The 25,627-nt window shown below is 35.5% G+C and overlaps 1 protein-coding gene across 12 annotated transcripts in view; it reads left to right on the forward strand.

The window, feature by feature from the left end:
- Window positions 1-25,627, forward strand: part of RALGAPA1 (Ral GTPase activating protein catalytic subunit alpha 1) — a 121,569-nt gene that overhangs the window by 82,957 nt on the left and 12,985 nt on the right. For 11 of the 12 annotated variants that reach the window (XM_071746117.1, XM_071746126.1, XM_071746114.1 and 8 more), the window contains 2 exons: window positions 5,871-6,029; window positions 7,051-7,178. In XM_071746117.1, the coding sequence (XP_071602218.1) occupies window positions 5,871-6,029; window positions 7,051-7,178 (287 nt within the window). Of the gene's footprint in view, window positions 1-5,870; window positions 6,030-7,050; window positions 7,179-7,754; window positions 8,013-25,627 lie in introns of those variants that run through there. The other variant, XM_071746115.1, reaches the window with a different exon arrangement.

The raw sequence follows: 25,627 nt of genomic DNA on the forward strand, positions 1-25,627 counted from the left end.
TGTGTAATTTTGTTCTTGTTCTTCTTTAGTGTGTGTTGTTCTTCTTTTAAAGCAATTTTCCCAAAGAATGGAGGCTGGTGAAGCCACCATTATGTCTCCCTTCCCTTTCTTAACACCTTTTGGCATTTGTCTTATTTAGTAGACACATTTCAAAGTTGTTCATTTCCTGTATGCTTAATGAAGGTAGGCTAAGAAAAAGAAATCTTAGTGCTTCTACTCAGCAGGTAAAGGCTGCATGGGAATAAGCATCAGACAGGAAGGAACCAGCACCAGAGATGCTGGGACAGTCATCCCAACCTTGAGAAATGCATCAAATGAAGTTTGCATCTTGAGAGGAAGAAGCAAGTGGTATCAGGAGACATGGGTAGGAAAAGAGGCTTAATTCCTCTAATCGTTCTGCAGCTACTCATGCAGCTTAAACTGAACACATCAGCAAAAGGAATGTGTTTTATGAGATTCTGTCTGGCTCAAACACACTATAGGGAACCTTAAAGTCATTTGAGAGCTGCGTGTGTGCTAAAAGTTGTAATTATTATTATGAGTCCATGTACTGTTCCTGACCTCCAGAGAAACTTGAGTTTTAAGCTTCTGTAAAGGTCTTTCATGTACTTCCTTTGTCTATTTCATTCAATGAGAGAAAACCAAGCAAACTTGCAGTAGTTGGCTCAGAACTGCTGCTGCTTTTTATGTAGTAAATGTGCCTAGAGGTGCATGATAGGTTCATCTTATAAATGGAAATTAAATTAAATTAAAACAAAACTTCTTCCTGCCAGTCCGGCCACTTCAAAATCAAGATTCTGCTGTTTTAGAGGCTAAGCCAATTTTAAACTTATTTTCCATCAGTCTTACAGAGCAGTAAATAAAACTTTTAAGTGTCTTTGATACCCCTGGAGCATTTTTTTCTAAGACATGAACAAGAGCAGGAAAAGACATGAATTCAGGGAAAACAGCTGAAAAACTCCTGAACGTGTAAAGGAACTTAGCATTGAAATGCATATGTAAAATAGGTATTTAAGTTGCAAATAACAGAGTAAAGATTTAATGCTAATAATGGAATACATTTTGTTTTTCTTAGAATTAAAAGTTAGAGTAATGAGTTAAATATTTACACTACCCTTGCAAGAACAATTTTGGAAAGAAAATACCAGGATTAAATGAAACTGTGAAGACGCTCAGTTCAGTTCACAGAGTGAGAAAGCTCATGTATTCTTTTCTATAGCTTATCACCTGTCTACCTCCTCCTTCCTTAGCCTGATAAAAGAATGAAGGTATTGTGAGAGTATTATAAACAAGATATAAAAAGTAGTAATGTTAATAATGATTGGAATACTAAATGGACATTGTTCTAATCTAAATGTGTGACATTGTTCTAATCACATAAAATATTTATAGCTCCCAGTTTTTCTGGGTTTGTTTTTTTTCTATTGTGGTATCTATTTAGAACTTGAAGGTTTAAAAACTAAATTAAATAGCACAATATTTTATCGAGCTGCTACTTTAAAAAAATGCAAACAAACACACCATAGTTAAAATGGTTTTGTGAAGAATTCACCTAGAGGGTGAATATGCTGTAGACAAGCAGCGCTGTTTACATTTAGTGGGCAAAATCAGTAGCAGTAAGCTCTTATTTCAGATATTTCTACTCCTTCTGTTCTTTTTATAATGAACACTAACATTTTTTGAAGAGGAAAAAAGTTAGGGTTTGCTGTTGTATTATAAGAAAATACATTTTTTTTTCCTCCCTCCTTTAGGTAAGTGAGTATTAGAAATTACAGTAATTTTGGCAAGAGTTCAAGGGTTAATGCAACAGATAAATAAAAGGAATTTTCTGTAAATTGAGCCCTGCATTATTTCACTTGTCTTGCCTTTCCAAACCTAACTCATTTAATTTTAAAAAGTAAATACTTAAATTCTTCCTGACAGTGTGCTTTGCTTTTACTATCGTTTATTACTTCAATTATACTTGGTATCACTTAGAACAATCTGCCATTTGGAAATTTCAGTATAGCCTGCAGCTTAGTATTAAGTCTGGCTGCTATTGTAACATGTACAGCATATGACACTAATGTATCAAAATTAGATTTGATCATCCCTCCTGGTTATATTTATTTCACATTTCTTTTGTATTCAGTTAACATAAATGTATTAGGAGAGCTGACACATGATGATGGCTGTAGAGTAAGAATATTTTAAAGTATTTTGAGTTAAATTTGAAATTTCAGGTAACCTAACAGTTGGTCATTTTTATATATTTGTTTTTATGGAGTGGAGTTTCAAAGCGAGCCTAGAAAAATCCATTTGTCTCTGAAATTTCCTCAGGGCTGTCTTCCCGACAGCTCAGGTCCAAAATGGCTAAAACAGAGAGCTCTTAATTTCTTTCATTGCCACCTTTCTGGATCACCATGGGTAACATGACCACTGTGCCTGTCCCTTGTGCCCATAGCACAAGGGAAATCATCTTTAATGTGGTCCATTTTTTGGATTCTTGAGACTGTTCTTTTTTCTACATAAAATTTCTTGCAATGTAGCCTTTCCATACAAACATTTAAAATTTGTCCACTATATCTTAAACTGTTATTTTGATTGCTGAACCTCCCTTTCTTTCTCTGGCCTTGACACTTTCATTCTTGAAGAATGCTTCCATAAAAGACACTTTTCTAGTCTTTACCATCTTTTTTACAGTTTCTTTGCATTTGTCCATCTCCATTTTTTTGTCTTGCATTTCACCTTGATAATAAACTCCAGAGCAGTTTGATCCACATTTATGCAGTATTTAGCATTTTAAAATATTGATAGGTAACCTATAGTTCCCAGTGTTTCAGCTTTATAGTATTAGCAGTTACTTAAGTACATTATTTTAGAGATTTTTTAAATTTATACTATTGCTGTGCCTTATGTTGCTAATAAGCATTTGTGCTTCACTTTGCTTACTGTGGTTTGTGCACCTACAAAGTTGTAAATTTAGAAAGACAACTTCTGATCTGGACAAGATGACTTATCCAGAAGTTAATTCTCTTCCAAACATAAAGATGACATCAACATCCAATATTGTTTACTTGTCTGTTATTTTTGTCAGTCTTTTACCTTCTATAATAGAAGCAAGGCATTGATCAAAAATTTGAACTTGAATTCATTACATCTTTATAAATCACCATTCACAGTTTATACAATCATCCACCTGCTTGCAGATTCAGATTTTGACTCTCAATCCATTTGGTGTTACAGAGATGCCATTCTACACTTAACTCAAACTAGGTCTTGGTCAAGTCGTACTTGGCAGTAATCATGAGGTGAAACACACTTGGCAGGACTTCGAACTCATTGGAATAATCTGATACATTTTCCTTTGCAGAGGAAAGAGTTAGTGCTTTTAGACTGGGGTGTATCCCCACACCTGTATGGGGATATAACACAAACTTTAAAATTGGAGAGAAGGGTCACAATAGCTTTGGTACACTTGGCATCCAAAAATGTGTGTCTCTTTTCAGTAGTCCTAGCAATACACTTTTATCACACCAAAATCTTTGTCTGGTGTGAAAGCATTCATCACAAGTGATGCTGTCTCTGGGTAACTTTGACAGAAGAGCAAGAACTGATTGATGTCTTGTGTGATCAGATGCAGGTATCAGTAACAGTTACTCAGGGGCAACCTTTTGATAAGTGAAATTCAGTGGCAGTGATGCCCTCAGGAAGCTGCACTAAGCTCTCTGTATGTTTTAGATTTTGAAGCTGTCACTATCCCTCATTTCTAATGGTAGACGAGTTTGTTGTCTTTGAGTCCAAGATAGTAAAGGGGTCTAATTCCTCTAGTAAATAGTTCAATATTGCTGAATTAGAAATGGTGCAGTGCAGTGATGGATGTATCACACCTAATTTTGGGTTTTTTTTGGTCGTCACATCAATGAAGTCAGATAAGTCAGTGCACCAGATGGCCATCCTTCTATCTAGGATCATGCTTGTTCACGTTTCACAAGCTTTCATAGCTAAACTGATTCCCCTTTTGCTTTCTCATTGGTTGGGCAGCCTCATCCTTCCTGAGCTTTTTTCTTGCTTCTAAGTGCAGGTCCATCAGTCCATTATGCCATTTTGTCATTGTCATATTTCAACAGCTAATTTGACTGTTGCTTCACCTAGGAAAACAGAAGAGGTTCAGGCCTTCAGAATGTTTCCACACTTAGTTTCCTTTTACAACAGTTTTCCCTGCTAAATGTCATTCAGGGTTTCTGCAGCTGGTGTTTGCATGCTGCACATCAGTCTTTCAAGTTGCTGCCTGATTTTGTTCTAATCTAGTCAAATAAAACTCAGCATAGAGAATGTTGTTATAACCAATTCTTTTATTAAGCTGGGTTTACAGTTGGCATGAAAGCATCCCTAACTAAATGTTGCCCAAAATAATTCAGCCATTTACAAAAGAGAGAAAATCATCTCATTTCAAAGGAACCAAAGTCACTGGAGATTCGATGTTTGTATGATCTGGTCAAGACAAAAGACTTCTTGAGCATCAGACAAGATATAGGCTATTGATACCATCTATCCTTTGCCCAGTCCAACACTGAAGAAAATAATTTTCTTGGATAAATGCAACCCTTTTTTTTTTCAGTCTAATGCAGTTTAAAGCCAGAAAAGCAGAGTCTGCTTCTGACAGCCAATATAAGCCTTCAGATAAAATGAAGTTAGCATTCCAGTAGATTTTCTTCTATGAGTACTTACAATGAAATTTTTCTGATGACTGTGTATATGTATTGCTTCTTTTAAAGTGCTGTTATGTTCAGAAAATGAATACAAAAAATTTTTGCATTTTTGTACACAATAACTTCTTGTCGGCACTTAGATTAGTGTCTGCATATTTACTTCTTTGAAGATAAACTGTGTGCTGTCCTTTTAATATCATCAAGGCAATTTGACAAATTCTACCTATCTAAAGCTGTGCAAACAAACTGAAAGCTGTGGGTGAAGACAATTGTCAGCTATAACTGGTGATGCACAAGTAGTGAAAAATTGTATTCTAGTTTAAGTATTCAGAAATAGCCCTTCTTGGAAAAAAACACACCTTTAATCATCTGAAAGTATTTGATCAGTATACATAAAGACTCCCCATTATGTTAACATTTGTTTATCAGGTGGTAATGTTTAGCAGAAGGAGCATTTTGGAGCTTAAAGGTGGATAATTCCCAGGTGTTCAAGATATTCCTTAACCTGGTTGTATAATTACAACTGAGGATACAGCATGGATTTTGAGATACTCATTTGGCCATTCTGTGCCAAATAAAGAGCCGTTTTGGGTTTTTTTGGGACAGGGTGAGTTCTTTTTACAAAAGTATGCAGGTTTCATGGGAAATGAGCAAGTTAACCTAGGGGCAATGGAAACTGCAGTAGCTGTTCTCTTTGAAAAGCTTTTTGGTTTTAGTAGCCAGCTTGGAATTGGGCTGGAATGGTGAGGTTAAATACTTCTCAGATATGTAGCTTTTAAACAGATGTTCATTCATACAACTTAGGAGTTCATTTAGAATTTAGTAAGCCACTGCCTGTCACTGATGACTACCTTGAAAGCGTTTTAGTAAATCAGATTGAATTACTATGCATTCTTGAGATAATACCAACAAAATTTTAGTTTCTGTAGAAAACATATTGGCATATGTGTTAATTGAAATAGATATTGGCACCAGTGTATGAAAATCTATTGCACAAACCAATACAGTGAATTATACTGTCATTGAAATTGAAAGAGAACCATAGTGCAGTTTGGTTAATTTATTCATTTTTCTTTATTTCTTTTTACTGGGTTTGTCCTTTTGAAACATGACCATTTGGTCTAGCTGTACGGCTACATAATATGTTTAAACTGATAGCTTTTATCCTTGCTTTTCCAGCTAAGACATTTAGGAAATGATGAAGTACACATTGTCTGGTCAGAGCATACTCGAGATTATAGAAGAGGAATAATTCCAACAGAATTTGGTGATGTGCTTATAGTTATCTATCCCATGAAAAACCATATGTTCAGTATCCAAATCATGAAGAAGCCTGAGGTAATGTTCTGTGACTTTTCTTTTGTGTTCTTGTTCGTGTGTTTAATATGAACTGACTTCTGTTCAGAGTCTGAGTTTTTGGTGTAATAGATTGATCCAACAAGTTGGTGTGTCTTTAACCTTGACAATTGCAGAGGTCATAGGAAGAAGAGTTTAATGAGTACAATGCATTGTAAAATCAGTAAGTTGACATTGCCCTTCGCATGCTTTTTGCTAGCAGCTTCAGAATTTCATTCACACATAGAGGAAATGAAGATTAAAGTTAACAGTTTTAATTTTTTTAATTGCAAAATGATGATTGATTAGAGAAAAATGTAATACCGAAAGGTGAGATCCATCTGTTCTGTAACACTTTTGCATGCCTGTACTAAAAATTGAGGGATTTTATGGATCTTGCAAATAAAGCTTTACACTTAGGATCCAAAGGGGCCAGACTTTCACCACAGATTTCTCCTGTGAAGGGCTTACAACCCTTATGGTATCATATAGATATAACCCTTATGGTATCATATAGATACTATACATAGAAAGGAAGCACAACAAATAAAATAAGAGAAAATGGTCACCCCACCAATAATTTTATAACAATTGCACATGGAGTTGGTCCTTATGGACATGTTATATCTAAAGCTATTACAAATATTATTTTTAAATTGGAGTAACTATTCCCTTTCCTTATTACCACCTAAAATATTGTCATCTAGCCTTTCAGTACCATAAACATCATATGCAAGACTGTTCCTAGGATTTTGGCAGCAAATGTTGTAAATAAGCTTTGATGAGACTTAATATTCAATCGGTTGCTTAATTTTCTTCAAATACTGAGTTATCTGTTGCCAAGGATATCAAGCTGCATATTTCCATGAGAGGAAAGGTCTGTCACGGGGCACAATAACTGGTCTGATTATCTAACAATGAGGAGAAAAAAATATATTATTTGAGTGCACTATTGTTAATGTTGATTGCTAATTGTTATAGCTAAGATCTTGCTTTATTTTGAATTTCATAATTTTTTATTCAGGTTCCATTTTTTGGTCCACTCTTTGATGGTGCTATTGTGAATGGAAAAATTCTTCCTATTATGGTTCGTGCAACAGCTATAAATGCAAGCCGTGCATTGAAATCATTAATTCCTTTATACCAAAACTTGTATCCTTTCACTCATGTGGTTTCTAAGGCATGTACATTCCCTTGCAGTTCTACAGATAGGGTCTTTATGTTTTCTGTCATCTTATGTCTGTCAGATTTGCATAGGGGAAATATTTTCATTTTTTATGGTGATGATACTTTCAGGAAGCTTAAACCTACAGAAGACAGTTGAGATGAAGACCATTTTTTTAATTAAGTGCAGAATAGATTAGTGATGAAAAATTGCCTGTTTCTAATATTTTGTAACATGTACTTACCACTTCTTGTTAAAGAAAATTATTTGAATGACCATTTTATGGGCAGACTTTCTAAAATAGCAATGCTATGGTATTAATAATCTATCTTTCCTTAAAGATATGTAGTATTTATCCAGTGTTAATGTGACGTAGTTTTGGTTTGTATTTCCAAGAAGGACATGAATGCTTTTTCTCTCAAGAGGAGAAATTTGTAACCTTTTAGATATAAAGATTTTGTTATTCATCTCAGCATATAAAGTTGCAGACAAAAGGCTATTAGTGTTTTAGTAAAGATGTCAGAAAAGATTATCTCTTTTTTGGGTTGGAACTGACAAAGTAGCTTTTTGCAAGAGCTGCTCTTGGACGAACAGATTTACCAACCAGAAATGAAAAAATGTGAGGTAAGCCAGTCATTTATCTCTCTCCCCTTCTTGAGATTGAGTTCTGTTGTATACCTGTTAGTTAAATCAACAAGAACTTGCTATTTTTTAATTTTGTGAACTGACAGCCGTGTTTAAAATTTGTTTGAAAAGAAATTATGTGCTTAACTTCCACCCAAGCTGTAGATACTTGTATTTGTCATATGACCATTGCTAAACTACTCTTTTTTCTAAGGCTGACTGTTAATTCTCAGAATTTTAGATGAGATATGATGAAGTGGATTTACAGATGAATGATGTTTAATGTGATCACATCAAATGACGTTTATGCCATTTCTGTAGATGACAGATTCATTGTATTTTTATGTTTGGAAAGGTCTGATCTTTTTGTCATTTCTCAAGTGGCTTAATCAAAGAATTTCAAATGTAGTATCATCATTATACCATGAAAAGTGATGGCTTATAGCATTAAGTGATGCATAGTGATGAGCAACTAGAAAACAATTTACTTTCAAGTACCAGACTTTCAGTACCAAGACTCACCACAAATGTGTATCTTAAACTTCTTTGCAGAATATGAAAGTTGTAATAAATGCATTGGCTATAGGTTGCCTGCTCAGTGTCTAGGAATTGGCCAGTTCCTAAGAACTGTGTGGCATGTTCACTTTTAATTATCCAAATTATAAGTTTATGTGTGTCAAAGCACCATGTGTCATTTATGACATAATGTGACCTTCATTAAAGCGTTGATATTTGTCTCCTGATAAGGTTAACATTATAACTATAAAGCATTATATATATTTAATAATAGATACTGAACTAGTTGGTGGATTTCATATCATCACTTGGTAGTCTTATGATGCACCAGTTGCTTGAGGCACTGATGTTAAAGAGCAGATTTATTAAGTAGTTGGTCAATTCTTTTTCTACCTACCTTGGTGTATCTTACATTAAATGCTTTGTAAACACTTCAAAAAAATCAAAATGGGGACATTGGCGGTTATTTAAATGCTTTTTGCCTGGCATGAAATTAGAAAAAACCTTCCCTGTTGTTGAGTCAGTTGTGTCAGTGGAGAACAGCAAAAAATATTAAGCTTCAAAGATCAGCCTAGCTGTCAGTGGTTAAAAAAACCTTACAAATAAAAACATTGTTGACATGCTCTTCATGTTCAACCCATGACAAGATTTGAGGTCAAGCAAGAATTTCCCTCATACAAGAATTGCAAAGACTGGTAGGTGTTTTTTGTGATATGGACATGGTTTGTAACTGGGTGCATTTGAAAATTGAATCTAATTGTGTTTCTGCAATTGCAAGGAATTCAATAGGCCAAGGATTATCCTAGTGTATCACACTTTTTTTTTCCTCTGGCATAATTTAGCTGTGGCTGTAGCAATGTACTACTGACTTTTAAAGTTTTTTCCTCGACTGAAGGGTGTGGGGGCAGGAATATTTTATGATCTGTGGATAAATAGCTTTTCTGAAGAACCCACCAGACCCATTGTCTGTTGCAAAAGAGAGAAGTCATTGATCAAGATGGTCTTTTCGAGTGTTGAGAGTGTTGCTGGTGTAATGAAAAAGAGGTCTCAGAGTGGTGAAAACCATGCCAAAGAGGGAGGGAAAAAAAAAAAAGGAACGGAAAAGCTGGTTTTCAGAAGGTGTACCAAAAGCAGAGACCCATGTGGAATAGTAAAGATGTTAATCAAGACTTCCCACATGTTCGGGAACATAAAAGCGTCAGTAAAAGAGAATTCTGAAGTGATTTGCTGAAAATTAATTTTTGTTTACTTTCTTACAAGTATCTAACATACCGGAGCAGTGTTAGTTTATTAGGAACTTTGATGATGGTTAGTAAAAGTTCAGTTTTATGTGGATCTTGAGGGAACAAGAATACATGGGTGTTCTGTCAAACAGAGTACATTTCAAGCACACTTCTGTTTGCTCTCTTAATTTCAAGCCAGCCTTTATGTATGGATGTCTCTGTGCCTGCAGGTGCGTGGTTCATTTTGCTGTGATGTGTAATACGTGGTGGGCACCTTTTGACTCAGTGTGGATTTGATGATGATGTGTAGTTGATGATCTGTACTTATCTGTATTTGAGAATGTCATGTTGCTGTTCTTTGTTGTAAGGATGGACCATGGCAAACTCTTCCTTAAAAAGGACAGCAGATGGGATGTGAAGAAAGTGGCACTGAGTTTGGCCCTTCTCCTTCCAAGGAGGGCTTATCTGTTCTCTAAGTTAACTCATTTTCTAAGTGCAGACCTGGCTGAAAAAATCAGCTGTCATTTGTAATCAGCAGGGATATTCAGTCCTCTTCATGTAACCTGATTGCAACTTTTTCCTTATTGCACTGGTCTGTTAATGACAAGGCAGCAGTGGTAGTATGTGTGAATAGTATAATAATGGTTGCATGGATACAGGAAATTCTGCTCATCTCGCTTTTATAGTCTGCTCTGACTTTGAGCATGTATTGTGTGGTCTAAAGTAGCTTTCTCAGATTGACATATTCTGTCAGTCACCTTCCTCTTTCTGACGTTATTTTGATACTTCTGATAGCAAACTTAGCAAGACATTTTGAAGATCTTATTTTTAAATTATTTTTAAAGGTTTCATCTGCTCTGGTTTTATACTTTTCTCGGAATATATGTAATGATATGTTTCCATATTGTAGGATTTTAAGTTTAAATGTTTACTTGATTTATCAGCAAGCATCAGCTGGGCGTGGCAGGTGTCCTGCTTTAACTTGATGCTTGACATTTTCATAACTGCAGTTGTTTGAAGAGAATATTGCCATTTTAGGCGGAATTTCTGCACTGATTTGTGGAATTTGCTTTTGTTTGTCTTCAGAGGATTCTCTGGTCCCTTATTGTCTTTTGGTGGCCTGGCTTTCTTGTAACAGTGCCCCCTCACCAACAGGTGGCACAAATGTAGTTTGTCACCACAGTAGCAGGTGACATCGAATTCTTGAATTGTCTTGTTAATGAAGCAGCAGTACCCTTCTGTATCTCATAGATAACGTGTTCCTTCTCCTTGTGTTTGTTGTTGTCATAAGGAGGAGGTGCTTCCCTCCTGAATAAACTGCAGGTGTAATAATGGGACTGAATGTTGAGAACAATCATTTTCATTGTAAGGTAGAAAAGGGAGGCAAATATTTAGGGGGGTGTTAAATACTCTTTATTTACTAAATTGCATTGAAAATCCTGATAGGAATAGTTTAATTTATAGCTTCTATCCCAGAGCAAGCACCTTGTGACAGTTGGACTGTGGAAACTGATGCATAGGAAGTGGGTCCATACTAAAATTTTTTAAGAGAAAGAGTGGCTTTGTACAGAATGTTACTTGAACTTCCTGAATATAAAACCAGAATTTAGCCAGGTGCCAAAATGTACACTGAGATGATGTCCTTTTCTGGGCCTAGTAAACACCTCCAGTGATCCAGCTTGTTGAAATTATTCATGTTGTAAAACAATGTTTTTATAGATCTGTACAGATAACTAGAAACCTTGCAGGAGTGGAATTCCAAATGTGAAACAACTTGTGTTACTTTTTACATCCAGTACACAAATTTTGAAGTGTCAGCCATTATTCAAAACTGTCTGCAAATAGTGCACTTCAGACACCATAATGCTTTATCTGTTATGTAGTATTCTCTTTCCAAAGGATGCTACCTGGTGTGTAGCTGGAGACACAGCAAGAAATTGTACTTAGCATCTTCTAAATCTGAAATTTGTTGGAACTTCAGAACACCTGGGATATAGGTGTTCTGTATATAGAAACATCATAACATAATTTTCCCCTTTTTCTAATAATCTACAAAGTTTTGGCCTAATGCTGAGAATTCTTCAACCAATTAGCTTCCAAGGGGTTTTGGGTGTCATGAAACAGATTTATTTAAATAGCAAAAAGGTAATGTTTTGATTATTCCATCTACAAAATATTGTGGTATAAATCCTAATTTAAATTCTTTGATATATGAGTATTTTTTCTCAAAACTGGAAAATTTACATCCCCCTATATTTTTTGACAGTATTTTCCTAAATAGTTGCTACTTGATACATTTTAGCTGACTTTCTTAGGCAGCTGCCTTCAGAGAAAGGGAAGATGTTAACCTCATCTGATAAGACAGTAACTTCTTTTTGAAAAAAGAATGAGTTTTTTGTTAAAAATTTCCTCTGTTTTAAAAACTCATAGCTTAGAACCTTTCTTGTTTGATATCATACCCAGTTGCCCCAAGAAAGGGTGTTATTTGCACTGGTAGTGTTACTGGTTTTAATGGTTGACCATCATCTACCTCAAGATAGAATTACTGACATTGGAAAGCTTATCTTTAAAAAGACAGTGATTGTTATTAATGGCATAAAGCAAGTGAAGAGTATTCTTCAAATTCATTGGCAACATTTTTCTCATTTAATTAAGAATATTTGTTTGATTTATATTTTCTAACTGGAAATTGTGAAAATTTTGGAGATTTCTCACTGATACATAATCTCAGAAGTTTGTAAAGCACAATTTTGGCAATGCCAGTTTACCTTCCTACTCAGTCCAGTAAATTTTCTATCTTATAGATGCACAAGCACCCATAAGGAAAAAAAATACAGTGACGCTTCATCAATGATAATTATAACAAATGGAAAAGGCACAAGGGATGCTATCTCTCCTTAAAAATGTATCATGAATTAATTTTTCACAGTGCCACTGATTTTAGTTTGGTATACTGGAGGGAATAATGCCATTATAATTGCTCTTATAATATGTTTTTAATCAGAATTTTTCTGAACTACCATATGACAAGATTCTTGGCAAATTTTAATGTATTTCTGCAATACAGAATTTTAACCCAGAACATTAATTACAGTTTTAAGATACTTGTTGCTGATTTTTCTGGCACCACAGGTAAGCAGAAACAGACATGGAAGATAATGCTTGAGGCACTTTTTAGATAGTACTCTATATTCTTTAGAAAAAATAATTTCTCCCTTCCCTGAATCAAACCATTGCAGCCTTATCTCATAGTTCAAGTAAGAGTCATGAATGAGTTCATCATATGACCCCCAGTTTTTTCCAGGAGAAAATAGGAGTTATTTCTAAAATCTGTTTTATTGTTTAGCAACAATTTTTTTTTCCAAGTTCAAGGTATAGAATATGATGTTCAGTCTTTTCTGTGCTTTGATTTGCTCTGTTCTATTGTTCTCCTAGTTCTGCTGACATATCACTTGACCTTTTAATAATTCAAAATGTGATTAATTAAAGGCCTGCATACAAATGCGTAACGTGAAAAACAGAAGATATCCAAGGCATTTTTAAGTATCTGATTGTTCTAATGGCCTGTTCAGGTATTTCAGTTAGAAGGAATGATGTGTAACAGTTTCTCTGTGCATTCTAAAAACCTAAGTATAAGAGGAACATTTTATACCTCTATAAAGAGGCATGCATGTATGTGTGTGTCTGTTTGTAGGAATGCAGTGATAGTAATAGCTGTTTATATTATCTTTATAGATCTTTTACTCTGAACTAATGCCTGCAGTTAATGTGTTTTCCTTTGATGTCACAAGTATATTTGAACAATAAGAGACTGTTATAAAGAAAATTCCATAGGAAATACCAGGAAGATTTGGTTACTTGTAAAGCATGGATGGCTGAAGTACTAAGAATGGCAAGCCACTGATGCAAAAAAAGCTAAATGAAGAAATTACTGATGCATTTAAGAATCTTCATATTAGTGATCAGTGATTTAATGTTATATAGAAAATGGGTGTAGTTTGAAATATCTCACTGAAAGGACTTATGTACATTATTGCAGTGTGGTGTAATAGAATTATGTAAAGTAACTTCTGTATGGATAGCATCACACTGACGTTTGCCCAATTAAAACCAGGACAAATGAAAAAACCAACTAAGATTCCAAAGCATAAATTGTACTGGTTATGTTCGTTCAGTATGGTTTGAAATCCTGTCTTAGGGACATCTTACCTAACTATATATCTAATGCTGCTCAGTAAATGAGGAGGGTATTGATTGGCATATGCTGCTTAAATCGATCACCTTGACAGCCAGAATTACAGTAATCTGTCAGTATTAATGACTGTCTTTCAGGCCTTGATACCTCTTCTTCGCTTGTCTCATCTTGCCTCACTTCTGTTTGAAGTGCATTTTCTTGCAGCCTCTGGTTTTGTCAGAGTAGGTACTTTTGTAGTGGGTTTTTTGTCCCCTGAGTCCAATTTATTGGCTTGATCATGCAATTAGAGTTAAAATGTAACACCAGGGAGCAAAAGTAGGCAGTGTTCTGAGGAACAATTGGACCTCAGGGGTAGTGCAAGCCTGTTCTCAGCCATCATTTATTAGTTACCTGTTGAAAGAATAGGATTGTTTTGCGATGAATAATTCCAAAGCATCACTTTAGATGCCTTTGATTTTAGCCACTGGAGACAACTGATTGAACCTACATTTGTGATAGGTTTTTAAACTCTTGCCTTAGTGATTGTCATATAGGCACTTCAAATATCTGCTAGAGAAATACTTGCAGATGTGTGTATCACGCTGCTTATTTTACTGCACACACACATCATTTGAATTGGTTTTCTTCCATATGTAATATGAGGAATAAATTGGAGTGTGAGGCTTGAAAACTATGTTTTCATGTGGAATATTTTCTTGTGTATAGCCTGTGAGACTATTAGCAAAACACTCGCACACACTTTTCTTTAGTAGCAGCTCTAGATTTGTTCATGTTCAGGTAAACCTATTTTCTTCTGTAATTTCACTGTTGCTAATCTTACAGAACCTGCCTTCTCTAGCCCAAGTAGAGAAGGCTTCTCTCTTTTCTTAGGGGCTGTCTGAAAAATTCTGGGAGCACCTGTTCAATAAGTATAGTGTAAGCACATGGATTTTATGTAATAATATTGTTGTCATCACAAGATATCTCTAACTTGTTTCTTAATTAGTACAGTTTGGTATAGTTACTCTGCCCTAATGAAATACATAAGACTCTCTTGAAAATGGTAAAAGAACAAAATATCAATTGAGACAAAACTGATTGCCTGTAGTAATACAATTTTCTACTAATAATTGCACTTAGCAAAGAGCTGAGTGCTCTGTTGATGTTGTAGACAGTTATGGGGGAGACTCAAATCTTTTTGTACTGTTAGGAAAAATACATGCTATGGTCTTTTATTTCTCCATTCTTTCATCTGTTGAGTTTACCCATCTGAAAGGAGAGTATTGGTTCTACTGCTTTCCGTATGAAATACGGATAGGCTTATGATGATGGTGTTTTGTTTTAGAATAAAAGGATGTCCGTGGGCTACCCTGAAAAATCAGTGAAGTGTTTTATTAGGCTCCTAGAACTTCTGAAACTGGATGGTAGTACAGATTACTTGAAAGAGGGAAGTTCTTTGTTACTACAGTTTTTTAAGGTAGAAAATTTTTTTGTGTTGTAAGGTCTAAGTTAGGAGAGTAGTCACTCTTTCATTACAGAATGCATTTTAAGTGTGTATAGATCCATCTTTTAAACAAAAATTTGCAGGGAGAAGGCTGGGAGTCCTTCAACTGGAATGTAAAAGATAAACCAGTTCAGTCTTACACAGAGTTGATTGCTTTGTATGTAACACAAAATGACAGGGTTTTTGTTAATACCTACTTAGCCTTATTAATTAATTAAACATTTTGTATAACAAAAGCCCTTTGTTAAAATGTTAAGACTCTTGCCCTCTTAAGGTGTTAAAATTCATACAGATTTCTTTGAGAGCTCTCAGAAATCTGTGATTAAAAGCGGGGAAGGTTAAAATGTTTTCCTAATATTTCTAAGATCTTGTAAAAGACAGGATTGTTAACTGATTTAATCCTTTTCTAGTTGTAAATTCACCCCTTGAAACAGATAAGTGACTTGCAAACTTGAAAGATTTATATGTTAAAACACTAAAAGTTGTATAAATAGAAAGAAGTAGCAAATAATATTGTCTTTAGTTGATTCTGGTATTTAAATTGGTGGGAATTGTGGAAGATCAGTTGTAATAAGCAAAATGGACAAACAGTTCTGTCTGCAAGATAAAATTATGTTTTAACATGATTTGAATAAGATATTGGCAAACTGTTTCTGCATCATTCTGCATATGGTTATTAAGACAGTTGGGGTATGCTTTCCAGTGCCAGCAGAGGGATTAGAATACGATAGGTAAGGAAAAAAAAAAAAAAAAAAAAGAAGGAAATTAATAGAAACTAGCACATTGGTTGTCTTTGTTCTCCCCCAGAGCTGTATTTTAGTTACTAAAAAAAGGGGTTATATGTAATGCTTGCCAGTTAATGGAAATATCTACCTGGAGATGGAATATATTTCATGTAACAATATTCACTAATTCAACACACCAAAAATTATAACAAAAAAAAAGGTGCATGTATATAGTTTATTCTTTATCTGCCTCGTAATAGAAAAATGGAATCAAATAAAATAAGCAAGGATTAAAAGTTTGTATTAGAGCAATTGGGATTACCATATGGTAGTCCAAAGGACACGAGTCCTAATCATAGCCTGGCCAATCAAATTAATCTCCGTATACTTTCTAGACATTGGGAAAATAGTTTAATTGCCGATTAACTGCACCTGAATAGATCTGTGGGTCACAAATATATCTATCTACTTCTGAATGCTTCTCCTTCCAAACACAGAAGAATGCAGGCTATTGGAAAATCTTTTAATTTCTGCTTGCCAAACCATAGTTACCGTCCATCTGTTCATGCCAATTGTGGAAAAAGGTCAGTTTTCAGCAAAGCCATGCGTTTCACAGAAGGTATGTGAAGTGAAATTTCACAGGGGACACGATGGATCCTGATTCTTAGTGATAAACCTTTGGGGCCAGCAGGGTTGGCATATGGTTCAGCATGATACGAAGGCTTGGGTTCCCTGGCTTCACTTCTTTGGCGTGGAACTGATAAAACCTGGCTCTTAAGTATTGTTTCGCTGGACACCAATCATGGGCAGCAGGAACGGCCCATTTAACTCTCTGTGGGAAGGGAGCCCAGGCTGTGCTCACAATAGTGCCATTGTAGTGCTGCAAACTGCTCTCAACAGCTTGACAGCACTCAGGAGGAGGGCGAAGGGGCTGCCTTACTAATTGCCCTGTAAAGTAAAGAGAGAGGGAAGTAACTGAAAATTAATATTTGTCTTCTTAATTTAAATAGGCGCTGCCTATCTTTGAGGTTTTAAAATAGTTTTGAAGAAAATCCACTTTACTAACCTCCAAAGAGATAAGTAAATTGTACTGCAGCAACTCAGGTTAAAGAGAAAACATTCTTTTCAGCTATAAAAGAAAAAAAGAAAGGTAGTTTTGAAGTTTATTAAAGTATAGATTGGAATTACTGACAAAATTTCTCATTAGAAAGGTTTTCTTGTTACTATATGGTATGGAATTGCAAATTAATACATACAGATATATGCAGTGTATTTAATGGAAAATAGTTCATAAATATTATTAATTTAACTTTTATTTGCGTAATTTTACAGATTGTGTTGATGTCTTCATGAAAGGCATTTTGTTTACTTTTTCTCTCATCAATTAATATGTGTGTGCGAAGAAAGTATTTTAATGGAGAAATTAAAAATTTGAATGAATCTTAATCTTGGTCTTAATGCAGGTATGTATGAGTGGGTCTAAGTATACGTGCCAATACCAGAAATCAAAGAGCCAGTTTTGCTGCTTTGTTTTGACACCAAACTCAATTACTTGAGTCAAAACTGATGTAAAGCTGAGTGTCAGAGTGGAGAATCAAACCCTCCGCCCAAATTGGGAGTCAGCATGTGCGGCTGTGGGTCCTCCCCGGCCTGTACTGTGTTTGTGGGCTAAAGAGATGACTGTGCCACCTTAGCATCTCTCACTGGCACATTTGGTGCAGCAGCCCTAATAAACTCCAGTCCCTCGGTGTGTTGGCCCCGTGCCTGCCCTGTTGCCCCCTGTGAGCCGCTGGTGCCCGGGGAGCGGCTGCTCGGCGGCCAGGCTGTGGGCATCGCTCCAGCCAGCGCCCGAAGCAGCAGCAGCTCTGAGGGGCTCCAAAACAATTAGCACAGCACACCTCATGGGTTCATCGATTCCTGTCTCACCTGCATCAGTAAGACACATCTTCCCTGGAAGGTGAGGTAGGAATTCTGCCAGTACGAGGGCTTCAGCACCGTTGCCCTGACTGTTTTCACCTCCGTAGCCTGTTAATAAAATGTGAATGAGTGGGAGCACTTGGAAATACTGTCCTTAGTCTGCTAGCCATGTGGCCAGTAAATTTAATGAGTAATCTGTTACACTGGTGAGGTATTCATCCTTCTGATACTGCTAGCCATTTGATCTTGCTGTCTTTTTAATTTCATGTTAAAATGCAGTTCGGGGTCTATAAAACCAACAATACACGATAAATGGTACCAAAACTGAGAGTTTCAACTATATGCTTGTGTTAATATGCTCCTGCTATATTTCAAACAGATAATTCATTGAATGCCCATTCTTCCTCTTACCGCAGAGTAGATTATATTTAAGTCAAGATTAATGGATAGATTCTGATGTTAAAACCCAGTCTCTGAGCCTGTCATTCCCTAGAGGCATAGAGTGCATTAGTTTAAGCCAATATGCTGCTTATCACAGATACTATGACACCGTCTTAAATGACAGTTTACTGTACTTTGTTACTGCTTACTCTGGTAATAAAATCACTATATTGTGTTCTTCATAATTACAATATTAAATAGAAACTTAATTTGATTACTGCACGTTTAGATACAGATAATTCTTAAGTAATTGTCCACTGTAAAATTTCTGATACTAATTTTTTCTCTCATGAGGTGTGTTCTGTCAGTGTCTAAGCTTTATACTTAGTTCAGTCACCTTAGAGGAAAAAGTGCTAAGAAATGATCGTCAATGGGGTTTCTTTGGTACAAAAGAATATCTTTTATCCTATAGTTTTTCACTTGAGCCTTGTTTTTAAAATCCTTCTGTAAGATGTTTTAATTTCCTAAAGTCCTTAAAATAAATAACTTTTGGGTTCCACAGAGCTCAAGAATTCAGTAAGTATTTTTAATTCAGATTTTTTCCCTTCAGAATTGCTAGAAGTCTGAGCACCGTTTTGTCATTTTTGCTGCCTACACAGATTATCAGAATTAGAATGCTCTCAATAGAGTAGCTGCAGTCTCATAATATTTTTATAGAGCTTATAAATTTTTTACGTAGCTAGTTTTTGCGTAGTTTAATTCTGGATAATATATATCCTAAAATGTATGTGAAGTCCAATACACTTGCACTTTAATTCTACATATCTTTGTAAGTGCCTTTTGTAAAGGAGCTTGCTGCAGAGTGGTTACATTTTTCATTTCGTAATTGAGTGTTTTAAGTGGTTAAGCATAGTACAAATTTTATCCAATTCCAGCTTGTGTTAATGGTTCTGCACTCACACTGCCTTAGCACCTGTTATGGATTTTGAGTCATCTGGCAGCCCGTGGGACTTAGATAAAGAAGTACCAGGTGTCCTGCCTGTCTCTTAATTGAGACGCAATGTAAACAATCTAGACTTGGCAATATGGTTATAGGAATGGATTAAAGCCCAGCTTTGTCTGCACTGATGAACCACAGCTTTTTCTTCCTAGATAATGTTAGAAACTACTGAAGAATTTTCTTAGCTGTAAGATCTGATGGAAGAACATAAAAATAAACAGTTTATCAAGGATTTTCCTGGATGGACAGTGTTGCAGAATGTTAAAAGTATTTGGCTTTCCAATGAAAATGTAAGCATCAATTACAATTTATTGCAGTAATTTAGCAATCTTGGAAGTGCTTACACTGTAAAAATGAAGATTTTTATATAAATTCAAATAAAGTCACTGCCTTTCAGTTGGCATTGGAAAGCATAAACATTGACTTGGAAGCATACAGTGGCTGCAACTTTTATCTAACCTATGCTTACCTTGCAGGACTTTTCACCATTTAAGCACAGAGCAGATATACTGGAAGTAATCTCCTTTATCTGTGAGATTAGTATTCTTGAAGGAAAAAACCCTCTAAGCAGCAAAAATATGTGTTCTGATTTGTCCAGTAACCTTTAATTTATCACAGAGTGAATGAACTTATTGTAATGTAAAAAAATGAAAAATAATTTTCAGTATAATTAATTAAAGCTTGATGCAGCTGTATTAGTTGGAAACAAACTGCAAGATCTGAAACGATGGGATTACTTTGTATAGATTTATCTATTTTCCCTTGTTTTCTTCATAAAGCAATACATCTCACAAATTGCCTCAGAAAACTCTTTTTACAGTTACAACTTATTTTGAAAAAACTTTATTAAATGTGTTAGATATTAATTTAAATACTACTGTCCTAGTCTGTTACTTGTTTTTCATATTTATTTTTATTTTGTTTTGAGATCAATTAGTAGATTGTCTGATATACATTCTTAAAATCAGTGATTTTGGATAATTAACACTGTGTCCCTTCTGCAGTTTTAAAATATTTTCATTAAATGCAACTTAAAAATTTACTTCTAAAATATAACTTAGATTCCTCCAAGCTTCCTCTGGTTTTATGAGTAAGAAAATATAGTTAATTTTATCGCAAATGTGCTGTAACTAGTATTACAAAACATGGTTTCATTAGAGAAAATAAAATTTTCAGTTCTTTCACCTGTTTAGTAGTGTGAAGTAAAGTAATTTTTTTCTTCTCTTACACCTAAATAACTTGCATCAGATATGAGGAGAAAGAACTGAATTCTGCTTTATGAATCATCAGTGTTGTGGCTAAGTTCCAATTGAATGTGCAGAAACTGCTTTAATTTACAGCGTAGCTGTGCAAACAGGTGCACGGAGCAAAATATTTATTTGCCATTTTCAATATTGGCAGTATTTAAGAAACAGAAAAGAACCCAAGCTGACTTTAGATATCAAGTTGACTTGAGTAAACAGAAGTTGCAGCTGGAAAAAAAAAATCTTTATCTGTACGCTGTGCAAACTAGATGTGGAAATCACTGAAATGCAATAAATAGGGAACACCATGATGCCACTTCTAGAGAGTCACTTTTCAGAATATAAGAGAAGTTTAACTATTCCTCTCAGTGTGGCCAGTTGATACTGATCACCCACCTACGTACAAAATGCAGTGAGTTGCAGGCCTTCCAGCACTGGATCAATAGCGGCCCGACTCACATCCTTAATTCTGAAAGCCAACAAAGAGTACAAATTGCTGTGACTCAGTATGAGTTCAGCTGATTTGACAACCACTGCGCAATCTCTTCTTTCAGCATGAGATTTCCCAGAAAAAAACTTCCCTTTCTGTGATGTGTGGGTTTTGTCCTGTCTTCTTTCAGAAGTCAAATACTGCCATGGCTAACTTCTCCTTTCAGCTCCTGTATAACCTTGGTCCTTACTTGTACGTGTTATCTTTATACAGGAGGCCATCCTCCTTTCACATTTTGACATCAGGGATTGTATTTTACTAAGAAAATTTTGCCCAATAAAATTGATGCTTTCATCTTTTTAAGTACCCCAAACTGTTTGCAAACCTTCTCAGGCCAGGGAGCAAGAAACTCAAAGTCTCCCACCAACGCAGACCATTCAGGGTGTCTCTGTTTCATTGTTCCCTATGGACTTCAGTATCATGGGGGCATTGCTGACAACTCTACAGATTTGGGGTTTTTTTCTAGAAAAAAAGAGGTGCGCTTTGAAATTTGCTAAGGGGCAAATATAGTAAACAAGAGTAGTAAACCGTCTTATGTAGCTTTTCTTAAAACATTTTCTTTTATATAAATGGTGTATTCAATTAAAAAACTTTTTGCAGATGTCCATTCATCCTACAAGCAAGTGTTTCTAGGTGGAGGATTTTCATTTTCCACTTAAGGATAGAGGAGTGCTTTGGTTTCTGCTTGTCTAAATCATTTTCCAAATGCCTAGCTGACAAAGTCATACTCTTCACATTCATATCCATTTATATTGACAACTTAAATGAATTTGCTAGCAGTTGGAACTGCTAGCAATGCAGCTGTACATGTATTTCTGACAGTGGCTTGTAGTTTAACCTGAACAAAACCATCTTGCTACTTAGAAATGCATTGGGGTTTTTTTCTCAGAGATATTTCTAAGTGATCATCAAAAATTTGTCTTTTTCCTAGCATCAGATTTAGAGAATCTCAGATACTACATATTGTCAGTATTGTGATCACATATCCCAATATATAGCTGTGTTGTGATTTACTGCAGTGATGCACAGATATACATACATATATATATATATTTACACACATACATATACATACAGACATAGACACACACTGAAGTATCAGGAGGAAAGAATTATGAATAAAACTTAGATTGAAGTGTCTCGTTTCAACTTTTGTTCAGTTTTTCTGAATGGGGAAGGGGAGACAGAGTAATGGAAGAAACTAGGTAAAGAGCCCACATTTTTACTCCCTTTTACAAAGTGAGTCCTTTTGCTATAATTCTGGTTTGCCTTTGTTTGTTTGTTCGTTCGTTTTTATTTATTTAAGAAAAAAAGTTGTATTACGAGTCTACTGGACTTGATCATCCTGTTGATAGGGAAGTAGAAATGCCTGCAGCATTATTGAGCATACAGCTTGGATCTTCATAGTTCTAGGGTGTTTCCTGAACTGTGGTGAGCTTGATGCATTTTAAATCATCTTGAAGTCATCTACTCCAATGAAGTTGAAGCATAAATTTTATTGTGGTATATGAAATAATACTTTTGGCAACTGGGAAGATGCAGGGTTTCTGCCACGGGTGACTTTAGATACTTCACAAATGCTTTCCTTCTAAATTTTGTTGAATAAATGAAATATTGGTCTTTTAAAGAGGTTTTTCAGACATGACAAATATTTCCATCACTGATTTAGTGTACTAATAAACTGTATCTCTTCAGCCTTTTTTTTAATTTCTCTCCAGAAACTGCTGAGGAAATTTGTCTTGACAAAACTTTTTCTTCACTTTTTTCCAGAAGTCTTGAGAGCAGTTAGGCATATATCTATTAATATGATACCAATTCCTCAAAAGTAGTCTTATGGGTGCCTGACTCTAAAGCGGAGGTGATGAGAATCTCCCCAGACCAGAAGCCTTGTCTTGGATGCCTCCGAAGTTCTCAGGCATCTAAAGCTTTCACCGCTACCCTTTTCCTGGAGAGCACCACACACTAGAGCTGCCTGAATCCACTCCATAGCCTGAACAGCCAAATGATCAGTTATTTCCTCTTCCTAGCCATTGAGCAGGTAGGTGTTTCTTTTTTCACCTGACCTGCAAGGCAGCAGTGATAAGAGTTTTGAAGCTATACTTGCTGGATTAGGGCCCACACAAACGCGGCAGGAGGTAACTCCCTAGGTTATATCAATCAGTCAGGAAATGAGAGAGCAGTTTGCAATTCTGAGGCCACATCTCCTGCCTCTTAGAAAACTATTCTAGCCATTGGGACTGAGGACATCTTGTAATCAAGCATGCTCTGTTCACTGCTAAAATTGCTCTTAGTTTCATAAAATAAGATCCCCTCTGAACCAGAGGGAAAGTACGTGCTCATCTGTATAGCCTAATGGCTGTAGTTCTTTCCTAGGGGAGGAGAGTCCCTGGATTTCAGTCCCTGCTCAGGAAGCCATTGCTATCAAATAGTCTTTGGAGCTAGAACTAGGATTTCATCTCCAGCCTTTTTTCAAGTCTAGCACTTACATGCTCTGATAGTGGATAGATCACAGAACTGTAAAGTGCCTTATCCTTAATTAAAGTCTTGGAAATTTTACTCCATGTTGAAAATGCTTTTTCTTCATTTTTTTTCACCTTCAGGTTAATGACATTTTAGGATTGGTATTCTCTGGATGCTTGTAACTGAGCAATCACACATCCACTCTTCCTTAACAGCAAAACACTAGATAGATTTATTTTAACACATTTATTCAATTCTAAAACTTACAGGCAGACTTTGTCCGAAAGTCTGAGAGGGGTGAATAAGGAGAAAGGAAAGAAAACATGTACTCAGAATGACACTGTGAAAATACTGAAATGATTATGAGGAGATTTATTCAGCACTTTAAAGATTTTAAAGATATTCAATAGGAGAAGTTGAACAATGGAAAATATGGGAAGTACAGGATTTTTGTGGAGATTGCGTGATTAAATTTACAGGAAAGGAAAAATAAAGACTAAACAACTGGAGATGTGGGAAAACATGGCAAATAGGTAAATTCAAGGATGATAAAGCCCTGGATTTAAAAAAAAAAAAAAAAAAAAAAAAAAAAAAAAAGGTAGTGAGAGGAAATTGTTTTGGATGTAAAGGAAAAAAAGATTAGAAGATTAGAATGGTGGATGAAGATGCAAGGAGGAGAGCTGTTTTAGTGTGGCACATGTATATCTTTAACATAGACCCCAGTCTTGTTATACTGAGATGGATTACAGCACAAGACAGATGTAATTTGTCCTCCAGAAGTAAAAAAAGCCAAGTGTAAAACTAAAGACAACAAATAAAAGCAGATACAAAATTCAGGGAAATCAGTAGGCAGCATGAACAATTGTGTGAGCTACACAGCAAGGGACCTGAGTCTTCCAAGCTGTTTTCCTTGTTTCTTTTTAGATAAACATCATAACAAAGAGGAGAGTTTGAAGGGGGATTGTTTTGCAGACACTTCCAGGGACCTGGTGTTAGGCATCAGAAGCCACATGGAAGAAAGTACGAAAGTATCTATGTTAAAATGTCAATGTGAGTGAGAATGAGTGTGTTAACTGACTGGAGGTATGAGTGGTTTTGATAAAATTGATCAAAGAGGCAAATTAAAAAAAGTAGCCTTCATTTCTGCTGGGGGGTGGGAGACTGATGGTGCTAAATGAAGAGGTTGCCCCATCTAAGCAGCATATTCAGAATGTGGGTTCTATAATGCTCCAAGTAAATGTAAGGAGAAATAAAATTCATTTGTTGAGTTCAAAGAAAAAGATATAGCAGTAATTGAGATGTGTAGTGAGAGCTGGATACTTTATTCATATTGATGTCTAGAAAAGCTTAGATTATATGAAAAACATCTCAAGATCTAGAGGTGTTCTGCCATAGGAATCTAAACAGAGCTTGAGTTAAAAAAGGAAGTGATCCAGTCAACAGTGATTGAGAACTATTAAGTGAAGATACAAGATGTTGGTTGTCAAACAGATGAAGCATAAGAAGGTGGTCTGACAGCCAAGATTTCATTGTTCCCAAGTGCAAATCAATCACAGTCTAAAAAAATTGCCTGTTTACAGTAATAATTGAAAGTATAACATTTTTAATAATTAATAAAAATAAATGCAAATTTAGAGAATAAGTGAAATCAATTGTAATGCAAGTTAAATTTGAGCTGGAGGGACTACAACCTGAGTGACCTATAAAGGAACAATTTCTGATTTTGTCTTGTTTTGGTTTTAGTTTTCATAACAGTACCTTCTGAGAAACTATAATGGAGTCTTTTTGGTTTTATTATGCTTTTCATGGTTTATGTATCTGCAAGTTTTTAGCTGACAGGTTTGGGTGAGTGCTTTTATAATTAATGTGTATCTTACCTTGTTGTCCATTCTCTTTTGTTCAGTTAGCACTTCCTCAGAAGCCAAAAGCTCAGAACACTGTTGTTTGAGTGTTCAGTCACTTTCTGTTTTGGAGTCTTTCTCCACTGGTTTGTCTATGCATCCTTCCCATTCCATCTTAATTGCTTATGCCAGTGGCAACATCCACCTGCAGTAAGAATACAGCTTGCACAATTGCCCTATTATTACTAGCTACTGAGTTTGTATGTGCCACTCAGATTATAGGTGCTAATAATTCTTCCCTAGAGAGGCAGTGTTTTAAAGGGATAAATATCTAGAC

Source organism: Heliangelus exortis, chromosome 5, assembly GCF_036169615.1.
Source record: "Heliangelus exortis chromosome 5, bHelExo1.hap1, whole genome shotgun sequence".
Taxonomy (NCBI): Eukaryota; Metazoa; Chordata; class Aves; order Apodiformes; family Trochilidae; genus Heliangelus; species Heliangelus exortis.